Source organism: Conger conger, chromosome 1, assembly GCF_963514075.1.
Source record: "Conger conger chromosome 1, fConCon1.1, whole genome shotgun sequence".
In the NCBI taxonomy this organism is placed as follows: domain Eukaryota; kingdom Metazoa; phylum Chordata; class Actinopteri; order Anguilliformes; family Congridae; genus Conger; species Conger conger.
Genome location: NC_083760.1, coordinates 64,436,373 through 64,462,493, shown reverse-complemented (window position 1 = coordinate 64,462,493; position 26,121 = coordinate 64,436,373). Strand labels below are relative to the sequence as shown.

The following is a 26,121-nucleotide window of genomic DNA, read 5'->3' as shown; positions in this document are numbered from 1 at the left end:
TTGGGAGATGCCAGAGATTCGTACTCAGCATGACGAGATCTATAGCTGTTCAAGAGGGCATGTCCTAATTGGAAATTGGAAACTGCCGACTTCCGAGATGCCATGAACACACCATTACATCACGGCCCCCTAAATACACATATCATCATGACACTGCAGTCTATCGATGACATCACTGCGATCGCTTCCTCACATATGTAACCGTAGCCCTTCCTCAGTGACACACATGGGTTATTTCAGACACAACAATGACCAAGACTGGGTCAGAGATGACAATAACTGCCATCCCCTCTTCCCAGTAAGAAAACAGAGAACCTTCAGATCAACTGATGCATCAGGGGGCATTCTATCCAAAATCACTTTCTGACCTCACCCTTTTAGATTAGAACAATCTTTTTCATATAGGTCATATAGGTAACAAGGATTTAAGAGGTTCGATTAACCAGAATGACCAACCATTCAGGAAACAGGGACCTCAAAGTTGACCCGTATTTGACCCCTCACCCTACCAAAATACAGTCATGAGAGCTCTGATCTCATCTGCCGTTATGCAAAAGACAATGGATCTTTCTCCATCACACACCACACCGAAAGGCAGACTCGTATCACAACGGGAGCCAATCATACCTATCTGCAGGGGCTGATGGAAAAAGTTAAGGGACGGTTTCCATGCAGTCTGAGCAAAACCAGAGAAAGGGCCTGTGTCTGCCAACAGAGCCGGGCTTTGGGGAAGGCCTGGCCTGCCAAAGGCTTATGTAACCTTGCATAAGCGCGCAGTCACTGCGGAGGGAAGAGGGCTTGGCTGCACACACCACACAGCTGGAACCTGTTCCGTCAGCTTGAGTTTGAGTCTGTGCTATCTGCCCAAAAACGCCAAGCCAATACCATGTACAGCCGAGTCTTCGACCAGCACGCCACTATAGTCCAAAAGTGCACACTGCATCAGTGTTGATTTAACAGTTTCTGAGTGACAGCTGGTCTTCTCTTTGGACCATGTACAGCACTGATGCCCCAAGGTGTGCAGAAGACGACATACAGGCACGGTATTTGCCATTTTAGGGCTCTGGCATGGTGTGTGCCCTTTTTCTTTCTGCCCGTCTGTTATTCTGTAAAGCATATTAGTGACAGTCCTCTGTAAAACGTGCTATACAAATAAAAGCCCCCCTCTTTGAAATGAGATGAAAACCAATGTTCTGTGCTGACTGCATTACTAAAGTGGAGTCTACATATTGGTGTGGACTTATTTGAAAATGTCCTCACTTTAAAATACCTTGTGATCCTTTAGAGGTGCTGTAATATGAATGTAGATCCACCCTCTTTTACACGTGCGCAGACATACACGCACAGTGCTCAGTCATCAGGCTTGGTCACTGCATTACTTAAATCTAATTCAGTTTTTATACTCTGGCTCTCATCTGGGTGATGTCTGGAGATATGCCAGCATTTCACTCTGAACTGTTCAAACTGTGCCCTTTCCTGCCTCTCCTGCTGGTTATGCGCAGCAATTAATAAAGGCAAGCCGTTAATATTCTCAGCGTTGCACTACATACTTCCCATCTCCTGGCTCCATATTTGGTTCCTGGAAGCTAAAACAAACAGACCTCCCAAATTAAAGAGCTTTCCAATCACGGACATTGGTCAGAGTACATTTGTGTTGCTATTGGAACGGAATGTACAAATAAGTAACTGCCATGCACAAGTTATATAATCCAACCTTTCATGCGGTTTAGAAAACAGATGAGCAAGAAAATGCCTCTGGTCCTTTGTGATTACATTTGAGAGGGTTCATCAAAATATATGCAATTATTTGCTAAATCTTTACAAAAGACAACCAAGTATGATCCTTCACAATGAAAATCAGCAACAGGCATAGCATCTTTCCCGAACTCTCTGCACAATACAACAGCTATCCCAATCTCAATGAAGTTTCCTCCAGTTGAACAGGTCCCTAAAGGTTTGTGTGAAAAAAGAATTCTGAACAATTATGCGTAGAAACTCTTTTTTTCAGCTCTTTACATTTACATTTCACATGACTCTACACCTTTTCATTTAAAATAACAGTTCTCTTCTTCTTTCTCTCTGTCAAAAGAACACTTCTCACCATCAATCTGTGTAGAAGCATAGGTCTTGTACACACAGCTTGCCCAAGGCTGGCCCAAACATTTTAATCAGGAAGACGTGACCAACTGGTCATTTTAGATGTATCCAATTGTGCACCAGTGCTGGTAGTTGACATACGGCAAATTTGTTCCTGCCATATGTTTAACTGTTCACATAAAATTATATCTGTTCGGGGGAAATTGCTTTGAGACTGTCATAAAGGAATAACTGGCTACTGATTACATAACAACCAACCATGTGCCGAAGATGGACTTTTATGATCCTCCCGCATCCAGCAATAGAGCAGCCAGGTTCCCTTACATTTGCATCTCTATCTCAGGAACAACTGAAACACTCTATGTGAAACGAAAGCTCTCCATATCCAACCATGTAACGCCACTCATTGACTTCTCTTGCACTGATACTGGAGAGGCCCTTTCAGAGAACGTAGGCGAAAAGAAGCCTTCAGGTGGTGGAGACGAAGAATGATGAAGAGAGAGGATGCCCAAAGGGTGCATTGACAAAGAGAGATGTCCAACTACACCAGGAGCAGAACCAGGGCTATAAGGTAACTCTGGGAGAGATTCACAGCTGCGTGAATTGAAATGAATTGAAATGAACAGAATGTTCAGAAATGCACTGAAGGCAGTCACCTCCCACCGCCATTAGGAATTGTGGAACAAATACATTAAATGCAGAAACATGTTAACGGCAAGACTTGTGTCACGTCTACACTGAAACTTGAGAAATTCAAGAAAAGTTGTGCAGAACGATGCATGTGGGATCTCGTTGAGTATACTGCCATCTAGGGGATCAAGAGGAAAATGTAAAAGTACTGAGGTCTACCAGGAGGGGGTGCTCACAGCATTAATGTACTGTGCTTTGCCAAATTTTTCAGCTGCTGTGTGGGGATACAATGCAACATTGTGCATTTTGGCCAACACAAGTTGCAGTGTTTCCCTGGTTACAGACGTCTACAGAAAATGTGAGCTATACACTTCAGACACATGAACATTTGAACATAAACATCAACTATTAGTCTTACAATGAAAAATATCCCATTTTTACTTTGTGTTGATAAAAATGTTCGGTCCTGACCACATGAATACATTTTTTTTATTGATATAAAGTTGCAGTATGGATGTCTTAATATAAACAAGACGTGTCAAGACACATGGGAGCTATATCGAGGTTAAGTTTTCAGACAGGGCAGCCAAATGCAGATCAAGTCACTATACAAAGACCAGCATCTGTTGTCAGAATGTTTGTACCATGTCTTCTACCAAAGATCTAAACAGATCACTTGAAAATTATAACCAGCTATACAAAATGAAACAGACCCACTGGTTAGTGAAAGACAGCCATCTTGTGGGACTGACTGAATAGGTTAATATCCCTGAATCTAAAACACTGATGTTACATTCAATAATGGTTGGCCAGCAAACTGGATGCAAGTTTAGGAAGCAGACTCAGGAGTTAGTACTCACATTGCAGTTGCTCTCTGAGCTTTCAACATTTTTATCATCATTAGTATCCATGTCCACAGATGTGTGTTCGTCAGTCTGAAAGAGGAACACACTGCTAATATGCAGGGCAAGCACACAGCTACATGCGCGTTAAAGCTGCACTGGCCCCAAACATGCAAACACAATCACAGACTGCACTTAAGCTGCTGATCTACCATGCAGAATTACCAGGGTTATTGATACAGATGAAATTGACACAGCCAATACAAATGTGTCTCCGTATTTCAGGGTTAGGCCGGACACAAATAAAAGATGAAATTCACTTGCACTTCTCGGTTAACTGGGTTTTACTGAAAACCATTTCATTTTTTGATCCATTTCAAAATAGAGTAAGGTGAGATAAATATGTAACACATACATGCATATTACATCTTATCTACATGGCCATTTTTTATAAATAATGTGACATGTATCCTTTGCACGCATACAGAACTCTTAATACAATTAGTAACAAAATATTACCACTTATTCCACTTTTATAAAATAAAGTTTATTCCACTTTCGCACAATGAGCTAAGCTGACCATCCAACAGGTGTTTCATGTCACTACATGCCACGAGAACACTCCGGCTGAACACCTGATAACAGAAATGTGACCAAAACTTTTGGAAACAATTTGGAATTTATACACACAAAATCAGGAAAACTTGAAACACCAGGAAAATGTAGAAAATACAGAGCTGCTGAAGTACTGGTGTTGCAATTGGTTTTTACTAACAACCTTATTACCCAAACAAGTGCTGCTGCTATGGCCAACTCAAAGCCTGCTTTTAACTGCATTTCTAAAATCCAGTCCAGTGGACTGTAGGCTGAGGGAATTGCATTCTGTGAAGATGGCGTGTGCCCAGGGAGAGATTGCGTGGGCCAGCAACGGATGACTGAGGGTTCTGTACCTTTGTTTTCCTCCTGTTGAACTTGAAGAATCCCAGAAGGCCTCTCTTCTGGGCTCTGCCAATACTTAAGGTGTTGGAGTCTATCGATTCTGTGGGAGGGATTGCAGGAAATGTCATGGTCATGGTCTATCGGAATCAAACCGAGTAGCGCTACAGTTTGTCATCCCACATTTGCCCTTTAGTCTGTATTCCTCCAGTCAAATGTCAGCTAAATCAAGAGGAATTCTTCACATAGACAGGACACCGACAGCTGCTACATAATATAACATTTCCATTAGATCAAGTCTAGTCTATACTGTATAATAGAAGCCACGGAGACTTCAGTCCCAATATTAACAATATTAGAGCTAGCTAAGACTGCCTAATAACCACCCATTCAAGGTGCTGCTTCATGACATTAGATGGGGCCATAACTAAAGCAGTTCTACATGCTACAACATTAGCAGTGCACTACTAGAGTTTACAACAGCAGACATATACACTCCTACTACTGCTTGCAGAGCAGGGAGGGGGGGCAGCCGGAGTTCAAGCAATTAAATACGACTGTTTACTACATCTCTGCCAAATCACACGGAACAATCTGTTCTGACGTTCCATTTTAGTTTCAGTTAATGAATATCATAACCATATAAAAAAAGCAAAGACACATAAATAAGTATGGGAAGTCTTAGTGTTGTTATATGGATGCTGGAAAAACATTTTACATAAAAAAACAATTAATATAGATGTATTTTTATATATGTGTTTATATATAAATACATACATACGGTACATATAAACAAGAGCAAGCCATTGCCATGTTTTAATAAACACCTTTAATAAACATAGGCATGTCCTATGCAAAGGTGAGTGCAGGCAGAGCAGCAAAGCAGGGTTATTCTGAGGAGAGTGGCTGTGGTCACCACCAGGCCACATGGCTACAGAGATTCAGCAAATCTAGCTTCATACAGGACTATACCTGAGTAATTAAGAACAGGTGCGGAAGCCATTTTAGGTTGAAGAACTGGAAACAATCACATGATTTCAACAATATTTAGCACACTGCACAGTTACTGAATTATCCAGGAGAAAACAGTATCTTCTCTAAACTCATTCTCTATCAGGATTAACTAACTTTTAACATAATTTGGTCACCAATATCAGCTTGCGAATGTTCAAAGATGCATTGCAAAAGAAAGTGAAACTGTCTTGTGATTGCCATGTAATGCAATTCCTTTCTGGTGGGCTGTTGTTTTAAGGGCCACTGGAAATGGCAGGAAGAACCTACTGTCAAAGATGCTTCAATCACAATAAACATGACAAACACAACAGTTTTCCATTTCTCTCTCTGTAAAATGGCCTAACCAATATTCACTGATCAAATGAAGAACTAGAGCATTCTATAATAACGACTGATATACAGAAAATTGATGCAGAATTATAATTTTTTTGGCAGGACCACAAGCCAGGTAATTGATTAAATGTTCTACAAACATCTAAAATTTTTCATTTCAAAATGTTACCTATCTAAGGGTAAGCAAGCTAGTCGTGAGACATTGAAAGATCATTTTTGGTTAAACTCCACACAGTGAAGTCGGGTGGAGCAGACCGTACCCAGACTCTGGTCCAGCACGTAGAGCTCCTTGATGCCCAGTTCGCTCAGGGACTGGTTCAGGTCCAGCTCGCGGTTGCTGACGTTGTCCTGCAGCAGTAGGACGTGGCTGGGCTCAAACTCACACTTGTCACAGATCACAGGCACCAGGCTGCCCAGCGGAACCAGGGGGTTCACCCGCAGCACGGCCTTCTGGGTCCCGTGGAAGTTCACCACCAGACGCACCGACTTCTGTTAGACACAAACACCAACACGTGTACAGCGCATATACTGTGTATACTGTACAAGAGCACCTGCAGAGGGATGAGGCCTCAAGAAACGACACACAGCACCCAGCATCCGGGCTAATCACAGGCCCTGATAGGGTGTGATGAAGCCTTAGACTGGAGACCGCATGGAGTGGGCTCCAGGTCCAGAGAAGAATCAGAGTACCAGAGCAGATAGAATGGATATAGGATAACCCCAAGTGGAGAAAGAGTGGGGGTATATGACTGTTGGTGTCAGCAACAGCAACTGCCCAGTGGCTATGACCAATGGCTCAACACAACTTCAGGTTGGTCCTCAGTGGCAAACATGGGAGCATGTGCCTTATTGGAGTTGAAGCATTTGGCCATAGTAGGCATATCCAATAGTTGACAGAGGGCCTATTTGACCCTGCAATAGGTTATCAGTTGTTGGTCAAATTGATTGGGACCTTCAGAATGCCAACGTTAGCTGTAGAATATTGAGATGTTGGGGAAATGCACTGTAGCCATTTGCAAACTAACACTGGCAGCTGATTAGATGGTCGATTACCTCAAAACCAATAATATGCCAGACATGGCACAGACTACACCCACTGATACAAAGTGGGTGTGTATAACCAAAATTATCTTTATTTCCTAGAGATGCAAGCACAGTATTTTGAATAAACACAAAGGACAGATGCTATGATATTGATGTGTGAAACTCTGGATAATAGCCAGGGGACCGGGGGGAGAAACAGTGACTGAGACAGAGAGGGGGGGGGCAGGAAAGCCAGCAGAGAGAGGAGTGCAGAAATAATGCATGGTAACTAAAGGTAAGAGAGTCATGAAAAATTCAACCTGTGAGAACAGAAGGGCAAGAGAAACTGGAGAGAGCGAGAGAGAGAGAGAGAGAGAGAGAGAGAGGCAGAGGGGGGAGGGAGAGAGAGAAGCATAGAGGGGGAGAGAGAGAGAGAGAGAGAGAAAGAGGCACAGAGAATAAGGGAGAGATAACACTCATTTCACTGCAACCTCCATAACCCTCGAGCTTCAGAGCACAAGCCTACCTTCCCCCGGATTCTGTCCTGTGTGACAGGCGTTTCCTGCTGCTACCATACAGTATCAGGGAACAAAATAACGCCGTTACAGGACTAATTACAATGTAGTTCATCAAGCCATTACAAGGACAAGAACAACTCTTCTCATGAGTCGTAACAGTACCAATCACAGAATCACACCACTGTGGCCGATATAGGACAAATCAAAGCACTACAGTCCCTGTAACAAGATGCTTCACGTCATGCAGCACAATGTCACTACGGTCACACAACACTGATTGCATGAGATCTCCCAACAGATATGAAAGGAAACAGCAGTGGATTCACTTCCTCAGACACAAGGTTCCAACGTTTCCTACAGGAAAATTACAATAAAGCAATGCATACAAGATAGGCAATCATTTTCTTACACATTATTATTGAAGCAAAGCCAGTTGCAGCCTATCGCACATTCAGTCAACAATGAAACACTGCTGACTCTACAGAAAGCAAAATGAAATGGTACAATTAAAAAAAATTTTGAGACATTCACAATACTTACATGTTACTACCTGCAGCAGTAAGACCTGACCTCACATGTTTTAGAGGTTGTGATGTCATGTGATTAAGGGAACCATGCCTTTCAGACAGGGGAGAGAAGGCAGACTAGGCTCCGTATTTAACGCTTACCTCTGGCACTTTTGGTGGGGGCCTCCGGACCACTTTCTCCTCTGCCACCTTCTCCCGAATGTGGACGTGGTGCACGTCTAGCGCCCCAAGCAGGGTGTTGGGCTTGAAGGCGAGCGGCTGGCCGTTGGCAGACAGCAGCTCCAGGGTGTGGTGCGCTGGGCTGAGGTGGTGCTGGCTGCATAGGTCCACCAGCAGGTCCAGGAGCGCTTTACTGGGGAGAAAGCAGCAGAGGCTCCTGAGCCACAGACAGTGGGCGATAGGGTTACCTCTTTAGCTCCGAGAGGACCACCTGTAATTACAGCAGGGTAATGCGCACATGCATGTGTGCTTGCGTACGCTTTACGCATTACCGACACATGCGCACACGCTCACACACAAACGCACACACACGGATACATGTGCACTCACACACCATATTACAGAATTATATAACCCCCAGCCAACTGGAACTGGACTGGATTTGATTCCCATTACACCCATTACAGTTTTCAAACAGTTATTCAGCTGTCTAATGCTTAAAGTCATATACTTGTCAAACACTGCAAAATATTCAATGATACTACACTGCAAATTAGAACCCCCATGCAGACAGCCCAAAGAAATGTAGATATGCTAGAATAAGCTAGTGCTTAAAAAGAACAGAGGAACACTACCATGGTTGTGATGCTGGGGGTTAGGGTTTCAGAGATGCATTCACAGAAAAGCTAGCCAGTGAACTACTGAAATGAAAAGGCTAAATGTCATTCCCAGGAGAAACCTAAGAATGCTCTCTGTCCCTTTCAGTGAAAAGCCAGCTCACATAACAGTGCAAAGAGAAGCACACGTAACCAATACAGCGCCCTGAGACAGGAGAAACCTACTGCCGTACTTCTACCAAACAGGGCCCTCTTCACAATGTGGATTCCATTTAATGCCTACTCGATCTTAATAATGAACTGCAAATGATGCAGTTAAGAACAGTGTTACTAGTATACAATGATAATACAGACTAAAATAAACATTTAGCAAATTATTCCAGCAGTTACTACCTTCTCAGGTGCAAGGGACAAGTCAAAATATATTGCAGACTGATTGTGTGTGTAATGCAAATACTAGTAAAACATTTTTTTTTATAACTGCATTTAATTGTTAATATATAATATGTATACGCATATATGTAAATGCGCATATGCTATAGCTCCTACTAGATTTTGGAGGGCTTATTATTTAACTACCAACCCAGGCTATCTGGGAAATTAAGGGCTGGTTTCATGGACAGATTCAGTTAGTCCTGGACTACATTGGAGATTCTCCATACAAAACTTCTCCAACCGAAAGTCTAGGACTAGGCTTAATCAATGTCAGTGAAATTTGCCCAATGTGTTCCACCATGTTTCCACTTCTGGCAGCATAATGGCAAATGCTTCAACTCAAATAAGGTACACACTCTTTTCAGGTGTAATGAAAGAGACAGATCACAGAGAAACAGAGATGTCATATAACTATAACCACAAAAGCTGCTTGAACCCTGCCATCAGCCCAAGCCTTGGTGGTGTAAAAGGGCTGAACGTGTGAACTTTGAGTCCTGACTATAACAGCACAGGTGAAGTAATAAAAATGCACGCAACATGAACAGACAGTAAACAACCACAGGACATGTGACACAGACTAACATCCAGTGACAGTCCTAGAAAACAACTAGAATACATGAAGACAATATTTATCATATAAAAACATCTGTTTCCCAAGCAGTGCTATAACATCAGGAAATCGCTTCAACCTTGTTGGGGTACAATCACTATCAGCTAACGGGAGGAAAACCAACAGAGAGCAGAAACATCCCAAAACAGCATAGAAATCAAGCTCTTGAGTCCACATGACTGGCTGCTCAGGGCTTCCGGCAGCAGTGAAGCCATGAGAGCATTCCACGGGACCAGGCTAGTGTGGCTTCAGCTGCTACAATAAAACACACAGCTGTAAAAAACAAAACAAACAAAAAAACATGCATTTTAAGTGGTCTGTGGGAACAACAATAGGTTGTCTGAGATCTTTTCAGAAAATAAGCCATTACTTGAATTTTTTAGCTGCATGTGCTCCTCAGCATAGCAGGTGAAATCACCCATGCAAGCAACGGGCTGATGAAACACATTCCATTCTACAGTCCAAAGGTGCATGTAGTATGATTCTATTATCATTTTGCCTAAAAAATGGTCTCCACTCCCACATAATTGATCTCAACAGTTTGAACTGGTGTACTGCAGCATAAACCTTTGACTACTCAGTAGCTATTGTGCTAGTTAATAATCACTCACGAGATATAAGTGCATAACATTTCACAGAAGCACATGTAGACATAACAGCCAAGTTCCACTTCATAGTAGACGATGTACATAAATATATTTATGTACAAGTAAACAAAAGAATAAATACAAATTATTCAGGTGTTGCTACAAGAGCTCTCAGGTAGAAATTGACCTTTTGCATGATGGAATTTATGTTCGTCAATAGTACAACAGCCAATTATCAAACAGAGCCCAGAGCCTGGAACGGTCCCTTACTATTACTAAATATGAGCCAGTAAAAGTACACACTGAATGCTATAAAAAATAATTGTGCTTCATGGTTGGAGTTTCATTTAGAGATAACGTTTTATTCATTAGTTCATTGGGCAGGTACTTACGAAATGCTATAAATCTGACAAACTGGCTTATCCAACTTATTCACTGTCAATAAAATCACGAAATATTAGAGCACCATTTTGTGCCAAAAACAGAGATAAGCACTATCTATGTATATAAAAAAAACAGTGTTGAATTGAGTACAATACATCATTAAATGCTGACAAAGAAAGAAAGGAAGTTAAAATAGACAGCCTATTAAATTGTTGCAATGCTTTTGAAAGGAAATAATTCCTGCTAACAACTTTCTCGACATTTGCAGACATTGTATGTGGACATTCATGCTATTCGTAAAATCAACTGAAGTAAGGGCATAAAAAAGAAACAAAATTTCCCATTTCCTCAGAGGTGCACATACATCACAGCACTCAAATTCATCTCTGAATGATATAAACAATATTACATGTATACTTTCAAATGCTTAAAATGAACACATCTGTGCAGTTCAAAATAAACCAACCACCCTATCAGCTGATTCCTTTCACTTTCAAAGAAGGGAGCAGCGAAATAAAGTTTATAAAGAGCCATTGTTTTTATTTCAAAGAGCGGTGCAGATTATATTTTTGGTCACGTGACTCTGGAACATGACAGCTAGATGAGCTGGGCATCAAATGCAGAAGTCAGGAAGTTTCTCAGGAATTTCAGTCAGGTCAGTCTGTGCACAGCACTGGGAATAAGATACAGTCAATGTACTTGTCTAATACAGCTTTTAACTTCTGTTTTAAAACGTATGTTTATCATTTGCCACGTTCTGTATAGTATTATGCTTCTGAGATCATGTTTTAAGCCTTATTTGTTAATGTGGCGTTGTTTTTGTTCTTACAGGCTGTGAAACATTAGCAGATGCAGTCAAATAAACATTATTATTATAAAATAAACTATTCTAATTGCCATATGAACTCCAGAGCCTGAGTCATTAATTGTCACTTGAGAACAGAGGCCGAAAAAGGAAAAAGGAAGTGTAAATAAAACCTGTTTGGTTTCCCCTGATCATGAAACCAAAGCTCATTAGCTGTCCTTTTGGGTCGGCAGCACCAGATCCGAGCTCTCATTTGCACAAACGAAACCCTTATGCGGTAAATAGCAGTGGCTTCAGATAAATAATTATATTAGTTGAGAGCCCCTTGATCTACACGGAGCACATTTTCGAAAATGAACCACAGCTGGGAAACAGTTGGTGCAAGAATGACATCCGAAAGTGGCTGTCAATTTGTGTGCACAGAGGGGGCGCAGGATAGGGGCACGTTTTGAGCACTGCTGATTAACAGACACTTGTTTACGCATGGAGGGGTGTCCTGGATTCCTCGCTCCAGTGGAGAGTGAGGCAGAAAGGGACCTGAATGCCAGCAGGTCTTCTCTTCACAGTCAGTTTCTCAAACCCTGCCTACACTAAAGGGACACTCAATTTTAGAGTCAGCACTGAAGCACGGTGCAGCACAATTCTCATACTGGCATGTTCATGCAGGCCAGTAACAGCACTACCTTGGTGCAAACTAAATGTTCCAGAAAAGACTAATATATTCCATAGTTCTTATACCTTCCATTAACTATTCAAGCAGCATGAGTCACACAGACACACACACACACACACACACACACATTATTCCAGTTCAGGGACCCTGCGTGCACACACACAGGATTCCAGTTCAGGGACCCTGCATGCACACACACAGTATTCCAGTTCAGGGACCATGCGCGTACACACACACACACACACACACACAGTATTCCAGTTCAGGGACCCTGCATGCACACACACAGTATTCCAGTTCAGGGACTATGCGTGTACGCGTACACACACACACACACACACCCACCCACACCCACCCACACCCACCCACCCACACACCCACCCACACACGATTTCAGTTCAGGGACCCTGCACACACACACACACACACACACACATGATTCCAGTTCCAGCGAGTCCCTGGCTCGCTTTCAGAGGACATTCATACCAATCTCAATTCATCATTAAGATATTAATAGATATTAATAGCCCATTGTAATTCTCATGTGGAAAGCCATGTCAGAGTCTTAGTGCCTCCAGCAACAGTGCATGTGCCTGGATGAGAGGGCATGAGACCTCAGTGACAGCAAAATACTACAGGTATACTATATATGGAACAGACATAACCCTGCACTCTGTTCAAGCTTAGGGAGCAGCAATACCGTCACTGCTGCTATATTAGCTATGGATATTCCGCCTTCAACCGCACCCTTACAGAAAAACTCATAGGGACAGTTTCACAGACACAGAATAAACCGAGCCCTAGACTAAATTCAATTTAGAATTCTCCATGCAAAACTCAATTTAGCCCAGGACTAACTGAATCTGCATCAGTGAAACTGGCCCACAGTGAGGCAGAAAATCAGCATGACGCGGCAGAGACTGAATTCTCGATGTCAAGCGCACACGCGTAAAATAAAGGCCGAAGGCCTGAGAGAGGCACTGACCGGCCGTCTACAGAGCCTGAGGTCTGGTGGCCCTCGGGCAGGGTGATGAGCAGGTCCACAGACGGCCGGAACACGTTCTCCTTGGTGTCGTCGCCGCCCAGTCCTCCATCGGGCACTGCGTTTCTGGCGCTGAAGATCCTCCGCGGGGCGGGCTGGGGGGCGTGGGGTGGAGGGGGGGCACGGCCCTTCATCCTCCTGCTGAAGGAGAGGGAGACAGAGACAGGCCGCGCATTAGACCACTCGCCTGCCGGCAATGCAATTACTGCTTTTCCGTTACTGAAATAAATGCTTTTATAATGTAATAATATAATGAGCATTCATACAAAATGGCGCCACATTGAGTTGTCATACTTGAACCAAGTGAGTAATATTTTGTTTTTTTTAAATAAGCCAAGAAGTGATCATAGAGAGAAGAATAGCTGAGGGGGCAGCAAAACCCCTCAAAGATTGTAACATACAGGACATCGGCTGTATCTGCACAACTGACAGGGACTGACATTAGGACCACAGTAACAGACTCTTAACAGCAGGGTGGCACACGCCAGCTTTCCCCTACAGGTCATCTCTTCATGTCCTCTCAGGAGGCAAGATAAGGCTGACACGAGGACTGTCTGGCTGCTGTCGCAGTGAGGTTAGCTTTTTATAGGACTCATCTGAAAGGATTCCTTATCAAAACACGCCAAGGACACTGGCTGCCGCCCTGTCCAACGCACCAACACACAATAAGGAAACAGACAAAGTTGGTTACATTACAAAAAGATACACCCAGAAATAAATTAAATACAGCTTTGTATTCTGCAATTACTCTGCTTTTGGGTGGAATTCATGTCTTTGGGTTCACTATACCAGCTCTACAACACAAAACAATGTATTCGACACAGAAAAGCCACCTGACGGACAGCATATTAAGAGCCTGTCAGACTGTGAGGAAGCCAGCGGTATGGCGCCGAGTAATAACTTGCCTTTACAAATTCAGTCTTGTAGTTTATCCTATTTTCTAGTTATGAGTCATACTCACATTCGCTCAGTCACTGGGTACTGATAAAGCCCCCCAAATCAGCGGTGTAATCAATAGTGCCGAATCTTCCCATCCGAGGGTTAAGCAGACTTGGTATATCCACTATATCAGGCAGGTACAGACTCCTCAGATCCGCTGGCGTTAGGCATGCACACATTCCGTGCGCATCTTAAACACACCCTCGCCTATGAGGAGGGTTCACAGCACCTGGTGTATGCACTGGGAACTTTGAACCCAGCCGCAGTTAATGATTTGACAGAGAAGCCCGAAAGTATCCGTCACACTGATCCATTGAGAAACACCTCCAAAAAGTGCTATGAGGGCCACTTGAAAAACAAAGTCACGCGTGGCAAAATGAGAGGGGAAAAATCCAAGAGGCTCCAAAAGCAAAAGGAGGCGTTTGGGTTTGAATTAGGATCTGGAGCTCCCAGAAGGCTCCGCTTGCATGGCTCACCACAGTTGACATTGTGGAGAGTAAACAGGGAAGCTGAGATTTAGTCCTGCCCGACCACTGACCTTCAGCTCACTCTTGCTGCACTCCTCAGACAAAGAGCCCTTTAGGAGGGGAACAGGTGACCCTGCAGAAAGGAAATTCTGCTTAATTCCTACCAGAGTCTGTGACTGTATTACTGAATGAATTATTCTGTGTTACAAAATGACTGGCTCAGTGTGTTTCTGTGTTACAGAATGACTGGCTCAGTGTTTCTGTGTTACAGAATGACTGGCTCAGGTTCTGTGTTACAGAATGACTGGCTCAGGTTCTGTGTTACAGAATGACTGGCTCAGGTTCTGTGTTACAGAATGACTGGCTCAGGTTCTGTGTTACAGAATGACTGGCTCAGTGTGTTTCTGTGTTACAGAATGACTGGCTCAGTGTGGTTCTGTGTTACAGAATGACTGGCTCAGTGTGTTTCTGTGTTACAGAATGACTGGCTCAGGTTCTGTGTTACAGAATGACTGGCTCAGGTTCTGTGTTACAGAATGACTGGCTCAGTGTGGTTCTGTGTTACAGAATGACTGGCTCAGTGTGGTTCTGTGTTACAGAATGACTGGCTCAGTGTGTTTCTGTGTTACAGAATGACTGGCTCAGGCAAATTTCCTTTTTTTTTTTTTTTTTTTTTCCATAGTCAAAGAAGTGCCACATTCCAGGTCATATGGCCACATCTAAACCAAACCTGCCCCAATATGAGTGCTGCATGTCATGACATGAATTTGTTAAAACCACAAGAGTTTGCTATAAAAAGTGCAACAATCCAGGTCATATGGCCACATCCTGTTTTGTTAAATTAAAACTGCCGCAATACGTCAGCTGCAACATACACCAGTTTCAGGTTTCTATTAATTACTTGAGAAGAGATCTAAATGAATGTAAAAAAAATACTCAGTGAGCACTTATTTTAATACATTTATTTAAGATTTTTCCCTTTTTTGGTAGCCAATTGTACCCCGTCTGATTCAATTAGAGCCAGTATTAGATACACCGCCCACACCCTGTCCCTCGGCGGCCCGAAGGAGAGTGACACGCCTTCTTCAAGCCGTCTCGTCTCATGCTCGTGACCGTGATTCCGAGGCGCCTGAGGTGCTTCTTATGTGGTGATCTACTAACCCTGCCAAGTCCTTCCCTCTGGAGCAGCGAGCCAATTGTGCTGCTCCACGAGAGCCGGCCAAACTTGGCTTTTGGCAGGACCGGGAATTTTATCACTTATTTTTTTAGACTTCTACTGCTGTAGCCTATCCACTTACAGTTATGATGCGTTGTGTTCAGAGATGCTCTTTTGCATACTAATGTGTGGTTATTTGCATTGCTGTCACCTTCCTGTCAGCTGTGACCAGTCTGGCCATTCTCCTCTTATGTCTCTCATTAACAATCAAACAATCACAATTGACTGATTAGATAATCACATAAGTAGGTGTAAAAAAAATGTTCCTAATAAAGTGCTCGGTGAGTGTATATATTTTCCAACATTCCACATCTAGACCTCACTACCACCAATGAAAAGCTTCTCTCTGGTCAGGATGGAAGGGAATGGCACAGTGCTTTATCAGAGAAGGAAGGGCTCCAAGACCCTCGTATTTAAATGAAGTAAATTACCTTGCTCAAAGTACAACGGAAGTGCTCCACCTGCAGTAGGAACTGAACCGGAGTGTTGTGTAACAAGCCTTGTTCCTTAGTGACTGTAGCATGCTGATGACATGCACTATGAGTACACTTTTACTGGACCTGCAGCTGTTAATGACTTAAGCTGATTGGAAAGCTCATTAATATGTAAATATATACAAGAAACACTTCTAAAATGCAACTGCCATTTTAACTGCCACAGTGGTCTCTATGAAGTAACGCATTGTCCAAATCCAGTCATGCAAATATAAATATGCACAGAGCCACAGACACACACACCAAAACACGAGTCCACACACACATCATACATACATCCCATATGCACCTCTCTGAAACCCAGGAAAATGTAAAATAACAATACACACTACACTTTTGAATGTGAAGCAAACAGAGAAGTACAACATCAGTTTCTGAAGCATCAACCTTCTATAATCAACGATAATCAGCCTTGATATAAATTAGATTCAGTAAGTTACTGAGCTTTACTTCTCACGGTGAATTCAGCAGAATTTGTAAATGAGAGTCCGGATAACAGGACTAACATCCCCCCGCTGCCAACAAACAAAGCTCCCTTTCATTTATTTAAAGTTCACAGCAGACATCCAAGCTTTCAGATGCGTTTTCTGAATTTCTCAGAACGGCTCAATATACTGGATGCAGTACCTACATCAAAATGGCTGCCATTTACAATAACAAATGCTCCTCCACTTCAAGATAAATTACCAACTGTCAATGCACTTTAAAGGATGTTGTGAAATGTATAATCTTGCCCATGACATGCTTTTATGCTTCAGAGAACATTCTAGGGGAATTTCTGGATCTTGTAGAATAAACGCATCTTGCATCAAGTACCCACACTGCTGTGCTACCAACACTGATTTCAACACATAGTGAAAAAGCCAGAAAAATGCCACAACTTTATCCAGGTAAATATTCCTTTTAAGTAAATGTCATTATCCTCTGTGGTAGCCTATAACAAGTGGCACCCATGTTTTTCACCTGTTGTGAGTGAATGCAGAAAACACGTAGCATGGATAAATACAAAATAAGAAGGTATCTGACCGCTGGGGTGCATCCCAGAACCAAGAGAGAGAGAGGGCACTGTCAATGCTGCCTGCCCAGGGGACACCCCCCATCCCCCACAGGAAACAATCCCTCCACTTTAAAGGGCTATAATCCTTCCTTCATTCCAGTCTTTCTGTTCTTTGTCATTGAAAAATGGCCGTGTTCAAACTCCAGGTCTTTTATTCAAGCCATACCGCCAAACCTTGCCAGGAATACAAACCCAGGCCAGAGTTACACAAACCCAATCCTTAGGAAACATCAAAGCCCTTTGCAGAGGTCTGCTTTGAAAACAGCAACCTTAAAGCTACTTGACTGTGCATTAAGGCTCATGACTAAATACACTTGACAACAGTGCTAAATATAGAATACATGGCAGAGAATAATGTAGAAATTATTAGATTATACAGCCAGATCACCATAATATTAAAGTACAGTGGTGATCTAGAAGCAGAATTTCTCACAGAACAAAATCCGGGATTTGGACTAAATGCAAACCTAAATAAAAAAATGGCCTTTAAATCAAATGCAGTCAATTTTTTTCACATACCAGCCAAGCTCAAAGCAGAGGTATTAATTTCTTCCACTTCAGGATGGTTTCGGAGGGCAAGGTACTACCACAATAGAACACGCATTTACCAGAGGAGGTAAAAACTCAAGATACACAACCTTCCCTTCTTGTATACAGTGAGATCACAAGGAACTATGACAACATGGAAAAAAAGCCAAAGCTACCCCTTATTGCTCATTAAAATCTGCTTTTGTAAATTGGTTAAGAAAAACAAACAAGTTATCCTCTCAACTTCCATTTTGTTTTGCCCTTCTGCGTGGCAGATAAACCGTGAATACACACTCAATGGGCTACAGGACGAGGGGGGCAGGGGGTAACGTGAACATGCCATTCAGGGGCCGTGGTGTTCTCATAGCAACCTAAATATACACAGTGGGGCGGGCGAAGCGGCAGCAGATTTAGGATTGAAGTTGCACGCGAGAAGTGAGTGGCCCAGACGTATCCCGGGACACCGGACTCTGGGCAGGCATTTGTTTGCCGTCGCCAGGCACCGTTGCTAGGCATGCCGCTTCCTAATTCAGCATCTGCCCCCTGCTCTCGGGTTACAGACCCCGCCCTTTCCCACAGCTGACAGGCCACTGCGCCTATCGCAGCTCAGTGGAACAGCCCCTCCTGGGAATGCCCAGAACTTCATAGCAAAGAACCACAGCAGAGAAGACTACATTATAATTAACTGCATTCTGATTGCCTTCATCTGAACTGAAGGCTTCTGGCAAAAAAAAAAGAAAAAAGAAGCATAACACTCATCTACAGTGAGGTCGTATTTGGACAGTGGCACACTTTTAAAGGGCTGGAAGTCCTACACAGTTCACTCACTATTGATTTGCATACACTCAAGTTAAAGCTGGCAGTCTAAATTTGAGGGTATGGGGGTATTCGTGGGTATCCACACGGAGTGAATAGTGTAGGAATTACAGCCCGTTAAAATTATGCCACGGACATCACTGTATACCAGGAGCCAGCAGGCTAGGTTGTGAGGTCGATGTTTGAAATGTTTCAAAGCGCTCCGGTGTCAGACGATGATGGGGTTCTTGCCAGTTGGATACTCTGATCGTGTGTCTCGGTCCTCGCCCACGTGGGTTTACAGAACCGCGCCCACCTTCCCGAAATACTTCCCTCTAGCATTACATACCCAGGCGTCATGCTCAGAATACCCACACACTTTGAAAGCTCCAGAACGCACGACTGTCTGAGCCTGTGGCATAAAATGCACCTGTTCTGAGATCGGTGATTTACCTCGAAGAACTGACGAGACAGGTGAATAAGACCTTTCTTCAGACCCCTCCACTTGGGGAGATAATGACAGACATCCTAAATCTGAGCTCAGCCACACCCTGAGCCACACCCTAAGACACCCCCCTCTCCACCACACCAACACATTCCTTAGTTTCCATGGGGTGTGAGAATGGGTGGAGTTTTGGATCAAAGAAGGGGTGCAGAAAGAACACTAGGTTATGTGGTGTAAGAATGGGTGGAGCTTCAGTTATGTAGTAGTAGAGGACGGACAGCCCTTCAACTCACATCTAATCCATCATACCTTTTAAACAACCACACTGTGAAAACACAATACGCAATGCTCAACAACTATCAATGGTCTGCCTTTCTGTAAACCCAAACATACATGACAGCGAACCTAAGTGTAACATTTGAGAATAATATCAAGGTAAATTCTCTTAAATCACTTGCACTAGATACAATTCCTGTTTATAGATTATATCGACATTATAAACATTTTCTTTCGCACCAAACTTTACTCTTTTTTCATAATATATCCGCGTAGGAAAGTAAAAGCCAAACCTGCCGTCTAATCCCTAGGGCTATAAATATATTGTCACAAAACACAAAAAACTTCAGCTCCACTGCATGCAGAGCTCTCTGTTGACAGGAGTCAATGTCCACTAATCCATGGAGGACTCACCAGTCTCCCAGTGCAGTGCGTCACACACAGCCCTTCCCAGCCCTGGAGAAGATTATGATTAAGGGCTGTGAGCGGTTTTAACCTACTGTGTCTCAGACTTATAATCAGGGTCTTTCTATAGCCAACTCAGGAAAGCATCTGAAGAACACCAGAGTCCATTAATTAATGCCCATAGCTCAAACCTTCCGATTATACACTATGATGATGAGTAGAAGCAACATTTGTACATTACTGACACGTTGTTCTGAAATACTCTGGTCTTAAAGGCAAGGATATTGAAGTCCAGTTGGAAGTCCACAACAATTTTTACTTTTGTAAATGAAACTGTTCAACGCTGAAAAGTTTTTGGGAATTATCAATATATATCAAATATATCAAATTGATTTGGGAAATTTTCCCAAATTGATTTGGGAAAATCAATATATATTGTATAAAAGCCTGTTATTTGAAGGCAGAAGGGATCTACTTAACACACTCATACTCAAGAAATATAATGAGGTAATCGGTGTGCCTATGATGTGTTTGAAAAGACAACGTCAGTAAGGCCAATAGGCTAATGCCATGTCCGAGGCTGTTTGAAATAGCCTGTGTTCAACATATGGCCGCTAGCTGTGTCCACACATCAGCTTAACTACACGCCTGCAGAGACTGTCACTCATTACTAAATGCAGATTATTTGTTTATAAATCAAACAGGTGAACCAACTAGCAATTGGTGTTTACTCAGCTTCCAAGCTTTTCTCCTTGTCCAGAAGAAGGACAGTTCTTGTATTAAAGGCATTTTGTCCTATACCTTGTACAAGACAGGAACAGATATAACATAGCATGTGCTGAATCAACCTAATTAGCTTCAAATGGATCGAATAGTAACATGAAACTTGCTTTCCTTTCAATGGTCTGAGCAAATACCATTGTCTTGGCATCATGAATGAGGAAATATGGACAATTTTACAGGTAGGTCCAGGAAGGTAACACATTCTGAACCAATAAAAGAAAATGCCCCCCCCCCCCCCCAATTCTCCTCCTGCAAATTTGCACTTGAACAGAGTATTGAAAGCTTAAGCAGTGTTTTGGGAAAGGTTTATCCACCACACCTCGGGTTCTCCGGAGCACTGGGGTGTGTTGAGTTAGAGCCAGCAGTCAGCTCTTAGGCCAGCATTCTGCAGAGACTCAGGTGTCTCAGCCAGCAGGAAAGAAAGTAAACAACAGCCAGAGCAAGGCCAGCTGGGACACAGTCCCTGTGGGCGGGCGGGGGTGGGGGGGCAGCAGGAAATAACAATTAACCGGCAGCGTATTCCCTCATCAGTTTCATACAGGACCAAGCCATGCACGGCAATGCGATCACCAAAGAGTGCATTGCCATCACCATCTCTGTCAATAGAGACAGCGCAGCAAATCCATTCTATACCAGCACGTGACACTGTCGGCTACAGCTTGAAAATTGCTTCAAGCCCATTTGTACCTCATACTGTACCATAATAAATAGAACGTTAAAAGATCAAATCTACTTTCAAATCCCACATAGGTCACAAAATATGAAGTGTAACCAAACCAAGTGACAATCCCTATGAACGGTCAGATTGTTCAAAACATTAAAAAATCTGAGACCTCTTCCATCCAACATTTTATGAGATTTATTAGTTACAGAAATTACAGAAATTGTAATCAGTTTGCTATGGCGAGGATTCAAACTTTGTGTGAATGTTGCACAGTATTTAGATGGCATACTTATTTAGCCGTGATATGAACTTTCAGAAAACATTTTAAAGATATTTCAACCAGAAAATGAGATTACAAAAACAAAAATGAGAAACATATGTCTATTCCATACAGAGCTGTAATATGCCATGTAAACTGGGAAGAAGAGAAAAATGGCTATTCTTAGGATGAATCCAAAACTGCCAATTACATTTTGGTCATTTTAACCACATTGTAGTCCAATGTTGCATCAGCATAATTTGTTACAAGGCTCTAGCGTCAGTCACTGGTGGTGTGTTAAAAAAAAAAGCAGGATCCAAATCATATGGAAACCAAATTCATGTTGTGAGCTTTTCTGACCCGAAACACTGATATAGCCATGCTTTATTTATCTCAGCTCCCCAACCCCACACTGATCTTGCTTCATGTCCCAAACGCCATACCACACACCCTCACTCTCCTAAAACGACAGCCTCTGTCAGCAAGCCCAAAATAGACTCTCAACAAGAACAGCCTCCCAGTGTCACAACTAAACCAAAAGCTTTGTTCCCAAACTTTATCCTTTCATAATTCATGTGATTAGGACCTGCTACTGCTACCATCTTCACACTGTAAGCACTAAACAGCTCGCTGTTCTGTTTGTACCACCAGGGATTCAGGTCATTTTAAATGAAGCAGTTGCATTTTAATCCGCAGTTCTTCAGAGCACATGCATGGCCTCTCCACTTTCCGCAGGTCTACAATTATCCATATTTATGGAATCTACATTTTAGTAAAACATGTTCAAATAGCACACCGTTTTATTTTCATTATTGGTTAGGCTATTGCTTTAGCATATTTGCAGCAACCAAGCATTGTTTTTGAGGCTGAGGCCCCTGCTGTGTCGAGTGTTTGCCCACCTCCCACTCTGACCTGAGAGTCAGCTGGGAAGCAGAGGTCTGACTAAATGTTGGAGAGACAGAGTGTTTTCCATGAGCAGAAAGATGGGGTGGTAGTGATACAGAGATCCTGAGCTGTTCGGACAGCAGTCACAGAAATGACTCATGGAATGAAATAAGAGTGAGATGTTGAGCTCACCAGGGAAAGACAAACACCAGGGTAAATAATGTTGACTCACAACTAACTGTAAAATCAGTAAATCAAACACTCGCAAGTCCCCTTCAAACTGTATCAGTGGTAGTGTTTCTTAGTTATGTCCGATATGGAAAAATGAAACATGATGTTCTTCCTCCATACGCCTACATACATGCCTATTATTTTATTATTAAATAATTGCATTGCCAAAATAATAAAGTTATCTGTCTTTTAATGGGCTGTCATTGTCCATTTCCTTAGACCACAGCTGCAATGTCAGAAATTAGGCTGTAGCAACACTTATGCAGGGAAATTCATATACATTCCCCTCCAAAAGTATTAGATCTTCAAGGTCAAGGTTTTTGCTATACAAAAGGTCAAAAGATCTACATGAGATGACTTTTTTCCTGGTATTTTTCTCTATATTTGTTAAACACCTAAAAATTGGGTGGTCTGATACCAAAGGTGCTATGTTCTAAGTAGTTTAACACATCTAGGTGTAAAGACCAGGAAATAAAAGCTGAAATTCTGCACTCTGTCTCTGTTTATCTTTTTATCTCTACCCCAAATGTATTCCGTGAATTGCAGAAAAAAGGAATTAGCCTTGCTGTTCCAATACTTTTGGAGGGGACAGTACATACAGAGAGAAAGCGAGGGAGAGGGAAAGAGAGAGATAAACAAAGACACAATATAGAGCATAGTGATTGCAGTGCACGTTTGCATGGGCACACTCACCCAGACAGACACACATAAGCATATGGACAGACACAGCCACACCTACACCTACACATAACCCATTAATTACAGATGTGTATTCAGCCAACTACCATGCCTCAGACTGAAGTCCAAACTTTTTGTATGCGCCTACAAAAAAAGAAACCATTGCAAATTTGCATTCCAAGTTCATTAACCGTTATCCTGGCTAGTTCCCCATAAGGGGGTGCAACAGTAGTCACATTAGCAGGTGTAACATGTACTGCTGAACATTTAATATCAACTTCTATACATTTCCAAAAGATTTTCTGGAAACCTTTAACAAATTGTAGCCTATTTTCTGTTTTGCAAAACTGTTGGGGGATGATTCATTACACAGACAGACCCTTCAGCTGAGCTACAATATAAGCATTACATGTTACATATTAAAAAAAAAATAAAAATAAAAAAAAATAAAAAAATTAAAAAAAATTATAAAGTGTAGCTAAGGCCAAGCATTTTAAAGGTTTTTTTCCCCCTCCTACATCAATTATAGCCTTGCTGCATGCCCAAACATCACATTTCATTGCCTAAAAACTTCCATCATCTTGATACAACAGGCTTCTTCCGAGGCTCCACTGAAAATGCCAGCTCAGGCACCAAGCTACAGAAGCAACAGGTACATTGATGTTCCGTAGGAATCACAACTGCCAAAGTGATTGTTAATGACTCTGTTGTTACTCTGTTTCTCTGTGCTGAAAGAGATTAACTGGGAGAAGCTTGTGTTGCTCACCTAACAGCTGATTACATGTGGGGGCTGCAAGGGCGCAGGGCCACAGGCACAAGGCAGTAGGAATGTTCAGCAACTGCTGCCTTTAAATAACCAGAGAGAATCAAACACCTCTGCCTGGCCTCCAAGTGCCATTTTGTGCAATCCTCCCATCTGAGCAACTGGGTGCCCTGTGATAGATTGGCAAACTGTCCAGGGTGCATTCCTGCCTTTAACCAAATGCACACTGGGATAGGCTCCCCCTGCGACTCTGACCAGGAATAAATGGGTATAGATGGATGGATGAGCAACTGGAGGTCTGTGGTAGAATCATAAGGTGCTCACAGAGGAAAAACTAGGGCCAATTATGTCCACCCTGGTACAGTAAGGTGCTAAAGTCCTGAATAAACAATCTCTGTGTGTTTAGAGCTGGAAGAATGTGTACGCTGAGTGAGAGTGCTTTAAAGCTGCATCCTCTCTGAGCACTGAAAGGAAAATGAGAGGCACCTGCACTAGGAGTGCACTCCCACTTAAGCTGCAGCTGCATCTGCAGCTGCAGACACATTCTGCAGAACCTTCTATGTCAAAGAAATCTCATCATAGGCGCCACTTGGATTAAAACAATAACATTAGAGCACTTCACTGAGTAACACACATTCACACACGATTCCGTCATGCTACTTTTGTGAGAACATTGTTGTCTAACCTTGGTGAACACTTTCTCAGAATGACATCTAACTGCTCTTGAAAACCACTTTTGAAAATAATCACGATTCACCAAATCATTTCCCAAACAAAAGCGAATGGCATCGCGCATGCGTCCAAAATCAATGGCATCAATTGAAAAGTAAGCCGGTAAAGATCCCTCTCTAAGTTCCACGATCGTCCATGAAAAACATAAACAGAATGGAGAAGCAGAATAGTCGTACTCCAGCAAAATAAAGCCTTCATTGACAGGATGCTCATTCTTATGTGACTGTTGAACGTTATGTCAGAATGTTGAATCGAGGTGCTAAAATTAACACTGACAACAGCAGATGGATTTGAACGCCAGACTCCGCAGAGCAGAGTAACTTAGCTACATCAAGAGATTTGAACAGCATCCAAATGAAAACGGCTGGTCCATAAATTAGCCTGCGCTCTTCATGAAGATCAAAGAAAGTTACCATAAATAGACTGACTTGGTGGGATATCTTACTATGTTACTTGAGCCAGTGTGTTATCGATAATAGGAAGCGTTTTGAAAATCATAAACCAAGTAACACATAGCTTAATGAAAAAAATAATGAACTTACCCGGTCGGTGGTTTTGCGGTTGCGTTGAATTCTGAAATGTCCATCATGTCTTGTTTGTTGTAACGCTTACTGTAATATCCACTTTCAAATGTCGCTGTAGTTATTTTTCGTACGGGACCAGCCCACGGGAACGCTGACTCGCGTTACAATCCCCATTAGGACCGGATTCGCTGCAAATGGAGAATAACATACTTTACATTATTAGTTCGGTAGGATGGTCGAACAGTAAACGTCGAGCAGGCAATGTTTTTAATAAGACCATTACTTTTTAATTACACACGGACGTCGACCCTACATATGTTTATGAAGCCTACCAGTGTTTAAACGAGTAAAACACTGGGAAAAATGCACAGCCAGCCGACACTACATAAAATACCATAAAGCCAGTTTGATTCTAGCACAGGTAATTTATGAAAATGACTTATAGACTGGGCACTTGCCACTTTCATGCAAAATAAATCGTAGCTAGCAACAACGGTAGCCTACAAATGTATAGCTGACCAACTACAACAAGTAGCCAACTCATCAAAAGAAAGAAACTGCAAACCTTTTTAAAAATACAAAACTATATCGTACACGCACGCCCCTCAAATTCATGCATAACTTCAGTGAAATATATTAAAGTATGCTAGCTAACATTTGAGCAAGTCGAGTCGACCGGCTCACTAATTCAGATGATTGTTCCACACACCCGCCTGTTCTTTCTTCTGTTGATCCAGTTATATTCCCA

The 26,121-nt window shown here is 42.5% G+C and overlaps 1 protein-coding gene across 14 annotated transcripts in view; it reads right to left on the bottom strand.

Annotated features, from left to right (window-relative positions):
* The window catches only part of cobl (cordon-bleu WH2 repeat protein), a 54,551-nt gene extending 28,430 nt beyond the window's left edge, over positions 1 to 26,121 (bottom strand). For 3 of the 14 annotated variants that reach the window (XM_061248053.1, XM_061248088.1, XM_061248145.1), the window contains exons 1-9: positions 25,939 to 26,078; positions 25,392 to 25,561; positions 13,176 to 13,373; positions 8,062 to 8,272; positions 7,402 to 7,443; positions 6,113 to 6,341; positions 5,478 to 5,522; positions 4,520 to 4,608; positions 3,588 to 3,662 (exon numbers count right to left, since the gene is read on the bottom strand). In XM_061248053.1, the coding sequence (XP_061104037.1) occupies positions 3,588 to 3,662; positions 4,520 to 4,608; positions 5,478 to 5,522; positions 6,113 to 6,341; positions 7,402 to 7,443; positions 8,062 to 8,272; positions 13,176 to 13,373; positions 25,392 to 25,438 (936 nt within the window). In that variant the 5' untranslated portion in view covers positions 25,439 to 25,561; positions 25,939 to 26,078. Of the gene's footprint in view, positions 1 to 3,587; positions 3,663 to 4,519; positions 4,609 to 5,477; positions 5,523 to 6,112; positions 6,342 to 7,401; positions 7,444 to 8,061; positions 8,273 to 13,175; positions 13,374 to 17,924; positions 18,193 to 25,391; positions 25,562 to 25,938 lie in introns of those variants that run through there. The other 11 variants (XM_061248096.1, XM_061248163.1, XM_061248072.1 and 8 more) reach the window with 10 other exon arrangements.